The following is a 10,125-nucleotide window of genomic DNA, read 5'->3' as shown; positions in this document are numbered from 1 at the left end:
CACTCTGTAGACTAGGCTGGCTTCGAACTCAGAAATCCGCCTGCCTCTGCCTCCCGAGTGCTGGGATTAAAGGCGTGCGCCACCACACCCAGCTCACCTCTGCCTTCTTAGTGCCAAGTGTACACTACCATACCCAGCTTGGAAAGTCTGTTTACATTTATTATTGATTGATTGATTGATTGATTGACTGACTGACTGTATATGTGTGTGGTGTGCATGTATATGAGTACATGTAACATGGCACATGTGGAAGCAGAGGACCACTTGTGGGAGTCCCTTCTCTCTTTCTACCATGTAGGGATCACACTCTTATTGTCAGACTTAGCAGCAAGCACCCTCACTCACTAAGCCATCTTACCAGCCCATCTTGTTTCTAATCTTCTTTCTAATCTATATGAAAAAGTTAAGGCATTTAGATTTTGAAAGCTTGCATTTGATATAACAAAACAGGTGTGTTTAGATTTTGGAATTTTGTTTTTTTTTTAACTTTGGGTATGTATAGAACAAATAACAAATATTCTAATATGTAAAAACTTTTTTGTACCAATACAGAAAGTACTACCTTTTGTCCCCGTCTCTTCTCAAAACTGAAGCCTGATTCCAAATCTTTTAGTTTTGTAGAATGTTCCTTGGTATCTCATCCTTCTTGTTTTATCTGGAATTTCAAGTTCCCAAGGGCTAAGGCCTCAAAGATTCATAGACTCTCTCGGATTTCAAAAGATACAAGAATAAAGCATTGTCGTAATACTATACCAGCATATAGGTCACACACAAAGCAAAACAAACATAGCAACCATACCTCTCTTGTCTGTCTCTATAGATTGCTCATTCTGGACATTTCGTACAAACAGGATCATACAGTATACAATCTGTTGTGTCTAGCTTCTTTCACTAAACAAGGTCTTCTAGGATTGCTCATATTTTAACACTAAGTCCAACCCTCACTCCTGTTGATACTTGAATGTATTTCATTGCATGGATCTAGTGTTTTCTTTATCAGTTAATAGACAGTTGTCTGTTTTCACTTTTTGGTTATTATAAATAGTGTGCTATGAACTTTCATACATGAGTTTGGCATGGATAGAAGTCCTAACTTCTTAGAAACATACTGGATATAGATTTCTGGACCATATGACAGTGCTTTAACTTTGTAAGAAACTGGCAGATTGATTTTCACAAGCCTATATTATATTGTCATCAACAACATATGAGGGCACCAGTATTTGCACATGTTCTATTACTCATTAATAATCACTAGTATTTTTGTGAAGAAATCTGACTTTGTACTAGTGCATCAATTAAAGTTTAAATATGAAGTTGTGATCAGAGCTGTGGTCTCAGTACAAACATTACCGTTAAGACTAGACTTGGAAGTAATCAATGTAAATTAATTAGATGGTATAGTCAAACTGACTTTGGAGTTACAGCTCTGAATTTGATTCTCAGAAGCTCTGTCACTAGAGGTAAATGGTTAAAGTCTATGAATCTCAATTATCTCTCCCTCATATCATATTAATAAATTGTAATTCCAGGATCATAGCCAGGACTTAACTGGGTTTACATTGAGAGAAAAGAATAAAAAGTTACGACTACAATACCTATATTAGTAATGTCTCAGTCAGCTCTGGCTACGTGAGAGTTAATATTAATTTTCAACTTAGCAGGACCTAGAATCTCCTAGGAGACGCCCCTTCAAGCGTGGTTATGAGGAAGTTTCTAGGCTGAGTTGCCTGAGGTAGAAGGCTCACACTCCATGTGGGCAACACAAGTCTATGAGCTGAACTTGCCCTTTCATTTCTCTGCCTCCTGGCTGTGGATGTGACCAGCTGCCTCATTGCTTCTGCCTCTGTGCCTTCCCTGTCCCGTCCCCACCCCCCCCAACCTCCCCCACACACACACACTTTCAAGCACAGAGTCACCACTCACAACGGACTGAGATGTTGATCAGCCATGTTAACAAAAGCTGGAGTTAAAGACCGACTCTGCATTTTCTAGGTGCGTGAGCAATTGCTCTTCAGTTAATCATATATTCACTGTGCACCAGGTGTGGTAATGGGCCTTCGGGGATAAGCAGCAAACAATATGGTTACCGTGCTTCACAACTTCACACAACTTGCAGAGTAAAAGGCACTTTCTGAGCACCTACATCATCAATGGGGTGCTGTGCTGGGTGGAGCACATACCTTTGCCTGGCGTGGAGCAGTTCAGGATCCTCATCTAAGTCAAAAGAAACAGAATTCAAGCAGCTCCCGCCCTTTGTAGAGGTTTGATTTCATACAGTATAAATAAGACAGCATCTAGTATGGTTAGAGGAAACTGAGAGCCAATTAATATGGATTCCAGATAAGCAAGGGAATGATATGTCACATGTTGCATGTAAACAGCAATTGTTACTATTTTTATCAGATGTAGTATTTAAGATTATATATTATATGTGGGTGGATGTTTAGTGTGGTGTGCTTATGTGCACACACAGGTTCAGGTAGGAGTTGAGAGCCAGACATTGTACTAGGCCCAGAGGATCAGCAGTAAACAATATGGAAATGGTATCTCTTACCTTTGCTCAGCTTAAAGAGCAATGGTATTTTTTTCAGCACCTTAGAGACTTTCTACAATTCATTGCACACAGGTGTGTAGAGGCCAGAGATCAACTTCTGGTCTACCAGAAGTTCAACCTCTTGAGCTGTCCAATTTGGTTTTATATTATTATTTATTTGAGAATCTCATCCATGGGTAGCCATGTCTGTCTGTAGCATTCCCATGCCCTCTTCTTCCTCCTTGAAATGTAGGCTCTCTCCTGGGACCCCGAACTCACCTGGCTCTTTAGGCAAGCGCTGAAGATGGAACTTGGGCTTTCTCAGGGCTTCATTGATGCTGCTGCTTTGCCAACTGAGCTTTGATTCCATGCCCCACCCTTGGGCCAGGGTCTTACTATAGCTCAGGCACAATCCTCACATGCGCCACTATGTCCAGCCCAGAGGTCACAGACGTGCGCCACTGTGTCCAGCCCAGAGGTCACAGACGTGCGCCACTGTGTCCAGTCCAGAGGTTACAGACATCCACCACTATGTCCCCTTTACCTAGTGCTGAAGATTGAACTTAGGGGCTCTCAACCTGGAGCTACAGCTCATCCCAGATAGAAACCCTTTAGAAGCCGAGACCTTTTTAACATTCGTTAGTTTTAATGGGCCTCCCTCCCACTTGCTGTATCCAGCCCTTCACAAAATAATGCTGATTCTCATGCCTTCATATTGTTGTAATCAACCTTGTTCTTCCAGCCCTTGCTCTAGCTTAGGCCTGGGCTTGCAAATTAGCAACCACAGGGCCACCTCAGCCTAGAGTCAAGCTTTCCTTGGTCTGAACAATAGTCTGGCAGAATTTAGAAATGTAGTTAATTATACCTTTAGGGGCAGATTCTAGCTTGTTTTTTGGGAAACAAAGCAATACTATATTATCTGGCAACCAAAAGTCCCAGTGTTCATTTGACAACACTCAGTTACAGCTAAGGTGAGACTCCCTTCTTGGAAAAAGACTGAAACAGTCCAGCTCAGAATTTCTGCCATTCTCTCCTTTCTTTCTTTTCTTTTTTTTTTTTTTCAAATAAAGATTTAATGTATGAGTACACTGTTGTTGTCTTCAAACACACCAGAAAAGGGCATCTGATCCCATTACAGATGGTTGTGAGCCACCCATGTGGTTGCTGGGAATTGAACTCAGGACCTTCAGAAGAGCAGTCAGTGCTCTTAACCACTGAGCCATCTCTCCAGCCCCAATCTCTCTTGTTTCTTGCAGCTGATTTGTCTTACTCTTGACTATCATGCACAGACTAGTCTAAGGATCACCAATCTCTATCTACTTCACTCTTACCTCTAGTGAGATACCTACTCTATCTCCTTTCCACATTGTCAAACTTAGCTTTGTAAGCACATTTGCCATATCCTCTCATTTGATAAAACTCACTGTTCTATGGCTAAGATCCCAACTCCTTAACATGTCATTTCATAACCTGGTCTTGCTTGCATGAGAATGCCCACATCATTGTGTCCCACTCCTTTGCTTTAAAAAGCTTTATATATGTGTGTATATAGTGGGTGTGTATACACATTTAGTGCATGCATGCATGTACATTCATGGGGAGAAAATAACTCTCAGGAGTTGGTTCTCTCCTTCCACCGTGGAGGTCTGGGGCTTGACCTCTGGTGGTTAGTTTCGGTAGCAAGCTTCTTTACTTACTGAACCCTCTTGCCCTTTCTCAGTTTTTTTTTTTTTTTAAAGATTTATTTATTATATGTAAGTACACTGTAGCTGTCTTCAGACACTCCAGAAGAGGGTGCCAGATCTCATTACGGATGGTTGTGAGCCACCATGTGGTTGCTGGGATTTGAACTCTGGACCTTCGGAAGAGCAGTCGGGTGCTCTTACCCACTGAGCCATCTCACCAGCCCCCTTTCTCAGTTTTGATAACTAAGAAGCAACAATTTTCAAAACTGCTATTTTCTTAATACCTGTCAGAGCTGTTTTGTCCAGCTTCCTGCCTCTCCTCCCCTCCTTGTTAAACTCTTATCCTAGAAACTGCTCTGCACGGCTTTGGTGGTGTATGCTTATAATCTCAGCATTCTGGAGGCTGAGGGTCTTGAATTTGAGACCAACCTGAGCTAAAATACCAAAACAGGGTGGAGAATTGGCTCAAGGGTTAACTATCTGTTCTTGCAGAGGGTCCCTGTTCCAGTGCCTTCACGGGCACATACAAGCACGTGATGCACACACATACACTCAGGCACACGCATATACATTTAAGAACATTTAGAAAAAGAAAACAGTAACCTGTACCCGACATCACTCCTGCAAGAAACCTTCCCTCAAAGTCTTCCTAGCCTTTCTACTGCTCTTTTCTGGTTCAGTTTGTGATCTCTTGGTGTAAATGCTTGGAGCTTCCAACACCAAGAAGTATTAAATCAGGAATGGACTGAAGTGAAGTTAATCGAGTTAGGATTATATCAGTTTTATTGTCTATTTTAACCTCCGACAGAGTCTGATTTCCTGAGTAAAGTGTGACAGGAGTTCGCCCTCGAATTTCTGACTGTCGTTCATTACATGGAGCTTTTAATCAAGGTTCCCTACCCAGGGAAACTCGCCTAGCACAGCACGCAGCTGGCGTCTGTGTACCCAGGTTAGGGGAGCCTGGGATTGGATGTGGCAGTGCATGCCGGGAGAAGGATGGCCTTCGAAGGGCTTTTGGGGAATTGTAGTTCTTGGAGCCGGAAGTGGGGGTGGCAGGGGTAGAGCGGCAGCTGAGGCAGCAGTCCTTGACTCTGTCGCTGTCAGGGTGTAGTGAATGGCTCTGAGCTCACCAGCCACGGTGCCTCCCCTCTCTTGAGGGTGCTCCGGGTACCCTGGCGGTCGAAGCGGCCTGGAGCCTCTCTCCGGCCCCGAGACGGCCTTACAGTCCGGATGCGTCCGGAGGGCGCGGGAATGGATCTTGGCGGCGGCGATGGGGAGCGTCTGCTAGAGAAGAGCAGGTGGGCTGGGAGCCGCTGGCAGTCGGGGCTGCTGCGTGCGCGGGAGCACAGGGAGACTTGGCTGGCATGACACGCAGTGCGGGGCGCGGCAGCCCGTAGAGCTACTGTTCAAGTGACTTGTTTGGGAAGAATTTCCAAGAGGAGGGACTGGTGGGGCGTGTATAAGGACAAGGGAGGAGATGAATTTAGGGACGGTGAGCAACTGTGGGTATGATTCTTTGAGGGCCAGGGAAGACAGTGAAGAAACTAAGATACAAGACTGCCAGAGGAGAGGTGGACATTGAGAGTCTGGGAGAAAGGACTGAGGTGCTGTAGTGAGATTTTTATAGGCCAAAGTCTATAGATAAGCAGAAACAAGATTGGTGCCCTGCGTTAAAATTTGTGATAACCCAGACCGATTTTAAGAGGGTGCTAAGATATTCTGGGAGCTACGGTTTTAGATTACAGTGGTTCAGCAAGGTTAGGAAGAGATGAATGTGGGTGAGGAGGAGAGGTAGGCCTGTGAGTTAAAAGAAACTGATTGCACTGGGTGTGGGCTCGCTGAAGGGACAGAAATTGTGTGCATGTCCTTTGTCAGTGAGATGCCGCTGCCCTGAGAGGACCTCTGTTTCTTTTTTCTTCAGCCCCTTTGCTTCTTCTCTACAATGCAAACTAAGTAAGCTCAAGTTTATGTGGAATTATTGTCAGAAAGCCTTAACTTCTAGAAATAGGGGGATTTAAGATTTATTTTCTTTTTAAATTTAAACAATTACACTTATATATATGTGTGTGTGTCCTACTTAGGATTGCTTCATTAACAACTGGTCTTAGGTTGGGAGTGTAATTCAGGGTAGAGCGCTTGCCTAGCATGCAGGCGGCCCTGGGCTCCATCCTCAGCACCTCAAGAACAACAGAAGCAGGGTCTCAACATCTTAAGAGGATGCAGGAGGAGAGGCACAGTAGAAATATGGCCGGAGGGAGTTTTTCTTGACACTTAAAATAGGTTTAGTACAATGATGGTCTCCAGAGCAGATGAAGTCCCACGACTAGAAGCAAAATAATTTACCTTAAAATATTCCTAGGGGAGAGCTGAACAGTGCCTGGGTGAAGATATTTCTGCTATGATATAGCCTGTGGCCTACTGAATTAGTCGAGCTTGGAGTTCTTGCCTGAGGTCTATGAATGGTGCATACTAAATGAAACTAGATGTCTTACTTCTCCTTTCAACATTTTAGTTTCTGCTTTTTTATACTTGGCTATTTATTTTTCTCCAGATGTCTGTGAAGCGTTTTATGTAAATGGTACCCTGTAGCTGGTAAGCAAGCTGTAGGGTTATTTGGATTTTCCTGTACTGTTTTGTGTGGGGCAGACTGGGTCAGATATTTAAATTTGCTTGGTTTGTTTTTTCTCATTTAATTGGACCTGCATTAGTTTGTTAATTATCCATTACTTCTTTATTATACACCAGATGCTGCCTTGACAGCATTGTGAAGGTTAACTTATTGACCATCTTAACAGTTGTGTGAGGTAGCTACTATACCTATGACCACTGCCCAGGTGCAGAAGCAGAGACATTGACAGGATAAGTAACTTGCCATCATCACGCAGTGAATCTCTGGTAGAACTGAGACTCACACCTTTAATCTCTACACTCTGCTGCTGCCCCACATGCTAATAGTGACAAATGTACACAGTAATGCTAAATTCTTACTGTTCTGTGCTGGTCATTTAGGTGTACAGGACAACTCCTTTGCAGATATATTTTCCAATCAATTACCCCTGCTTCTTAACTAGAGTGCTTTAAACAACTCCAACACACCCACCAACACACACACACACACACACACATGGTCACTCGCTCAAACTGTTGTTGTAAAGCTACTCTCTGTTAGTGGCTAATTAGTTCAGAATGTGTGTTTAATGAAGCTTCATGGTACTGATGGCCTCCTTAACTCCTTAGATAGACACTGGTAAATACACGCCTTATGTTAGAGAATTAAGGCATTGTGGCCAGACCACTGCAAACATAATCTTTTCATGGTCACTACAACACACAATTCAAAATGTCATCTTAGTGAGCTGACAGCACTTGTTAAGCATAAAGGAGAGACAGTTTTCCAAGCACTTGATAAAGAAATGTGCATAATTAAGCCCACCACAAGCCTCTCTTCTGTTTTGATCTCAGTTCATAGCATTTTGCACTCAGTCATCCAAGCCAGAGCCTCGCAGTGAAAGTTCAGACTTCTCTTTTCATTTCTTATATGCAAAGCTACGGTGGAATCCCAGCTTGTGTGCTCGATTTGCTCATTTTACTGAGTCCTGCCTCTGTGGCCCAGTGTTCTTCCCTGCTGGGAGATCATAAGAATTAAATAAAATAATGAGCTCAAGTTCCTCTCAGTATGCCGGGTATGTACTAAAGTACAAAGGGTTGTGTACTTGTGTCCAGTCTGAAGTTTCCATGAGCTAGGTGTGTTGTCCACATGCAGTGGGGTAGCTTTTTCTTCCTAGTTCCATGGCAGCTCTGGCTAAGTCGGGTTCGTGGGAGACTGGGGTGTTGACCTAGATCTTCACCCTAGAAGTGTACTTACAATCATAGGCTCCTCCACTGTTTTCCATGTAGTTAACTCTCTGATGGCAAAATACGGCTGTGCTTAAGACTGATACTTCTCGTTCCCTGGACTTTCCTTAAATGCCAGCTGTCTGCTGGAAGGGACTGTCATCCAAAGCCAGAGTCCTTCAGTACTGCTCTGCAGCCTGGGCTTTATTGAGCAGTGCAGTCCACTTGAGAGCTAGGAGCTCAGCTCCACCCAGTGCTCAGTTTTCCTGGTGCAGTGGCCCACAGAGTCACTTCAGTGACTCCGCCGAGCACTCAGTGGACCAGACCTTCCCCTCCTGTGTCCTCAGCCCATCTGTGGCATTTTCCACTCAGTCAGCTAAGCCCTAACCTCACTGTCATACTTCTCTCTTCCCCATGTCCCCTATCCAAGCAAGCACTCGTTTCTGTGAATTCTTCCTTAATTGCTCCTTGAATTCCTTTTATCCATTTACAGATATAATGGTTATTGTTCCTTTTTAAAATCCGGGGCATAGTATTGCTTTTAGGCACAGCCAAACATTGGTGCTGAAAAGTCAGGTGTTGTCCATATCTCCGATGGGCCCTGGTTTGTTGGTTTCCTTCTCAGTGAGACTTTCTACAGGGAAACCTCAGCAACTCCAAGTCTAGAGTTCTCAACAGCAGGAACAGAAAGGATGCAGCCCAGCAGGCGTTCCCCAGGCTTACCGACTGATGTTCCTACAGCCAGGATGTAGAACACGCTGCTTAATTGGGTCTGGATTGTGTTGGACTTAAATGATGGATCCTAAGGTGGGATAAACCCTTCCTAGAACTTCATTCACCAGAATAACCGATAAAGGTGGTTGCTTTCTGGAAAGAAGCTCTGTTTTCCAAAGGCCACAGGTCCAGGCAGGAGCAGGTGCACACTCACTTGCTGGCACACTCTCACAGTGGAGATTTTCCTAACAACTACCTAACTAATTTTCCTCTCCAACTGTAGTTTCTCAGTCCAGGTCTACATTCCAGTCACTTAGTTAACTTTCCAGAAACAAAGTTATTACATGTTTGTTCAGAGATCCTTGGTGATTTTTCCCATTGTGATTTGTATATAACACTGGAATTTTTTCAGCCATAGTGAACGATGAGGTTCTGTTGTCTGTAGGAAAATGGCTGCCCCTGAAGGTAGTCATATAAAGTCAGTCTCAGGTACTCGTCTCTCATTCCCAAGGCCATAGACATATTGATGACCTGGGAACAGAAGAACACAGGGCCAGTGGGAAGGATGAGCAGGGGCTGCCTGCAGTGTGAGGTAGCATGCTTAGATTACATTATGTACTTGCTTGGAAGCAGTCTCCTGTAAAACGAAGGGTATCGCATTGGAATAGCTAGGATCCAGCATTTAAAGGGATGGAAAGAAACTAGTATTCAGTTTGTGTTTTCGTCCCTGGCTCATGGCGTTCAGTCACCTGGACTGTTTTCAGCCTTCTCTGCACTCTCACAGTCTCTCCCTGTCTGCTTGAAGAGCTTAGTCATCCTTCAGCAGGCCTTCCAGACCTGCTCCTTCCTGCCTCTCCCTCACAGCCTACCCTTTCTCTCCTTCCATCTTCATCTCTCATCTCCTTTTCCTTTCACCTTGATGCCAGGGATTGACAGTGCATCAGGATGGGAGGTAAAGACGTGATCGCAGGATTCTTGAGCATTCTTCATTGTGTAGCTCGATTACTCGATTACTTGTATCAAATGCTTCCCACTCCAGCCCCATCCCCCTACCCCCGCTGCCTGCAGATACATCCTGGAAGCTTTCAGGGAAAGTGTGTTAGAGGGCATGGGGGGGAGGTGTGTCAGCCGATGGCAGTCACTTTGCCTCTGGCGCTTCTTTCTGTTTATGACAAGTTTTCAGATCTATGGGATCAATTTTTTTTCTCTTTTTCTTCCTCCTTTGTCATACCCTTCTCTTTAATTTAGTTATTTATTTTGGTTTTTCAAGACAGGTTTTGTGTGTGTGTGTGTGTGTGTGTTTGTAGCCCTGGCTGTCCCAGAACTAGCTCTGTAGACCAGGCTGGCCTCATAAAC

General features: G+C 44.2%; 1 protein-coding gene across 6 annotated transcripts in view; it reads left to right on the top strand.

Moving 5' to 3' along the window:
- Positions 1–10,125, top strand: part of Rubcn (rubicon autophagy regulator) — a 54,728-nt gene that overhangs the window by 2,418 nt on the left and 42,185 nt on the right. For 2 of the 6 annotated variants that reach the window (XM_029470262.1, XM_029470261.1), the window contains exon 1: positions 5,246–5,519. The exons of 1 other annotated variant lie outside the window; for it this stretch is intronic. In XM_029470262.1, the coding sequence (XP_029326122.1) occupies positions 5,452–5,519 (68 nt within the window). In that variant the 5' untranslated portion in view covers positions 5,246–5,451. Of the gene's footprint in view, positions 1–5,245; positions 5,520–6,017; positions 6,175–10,125 lie in introns of those variants that run through there. 3 more of the 6 variants (XM_029470258.1, XM_029470257.1, XM_029470259.1) reach the window with 2 other exon arrangements.

This window comes from Mus caroli, chromosome 16 (assembly GCF_900094665.2).
Source record: "Mus caroli chromosome 16, CAROLI_EIJ_v1.1, whole genome shotgun sequence".
In the NCBI taxonomy this organism is placed as follows: Eukaryota; Metazoa; Chordata; class Mammalia; order Rodentia; family Muridae; genus Mus; species Mus caroli.
Note: the sequence above shows the minus strand (reverse complement) of the source record. Positions and strands in the feature narration are given on the sequence as shown.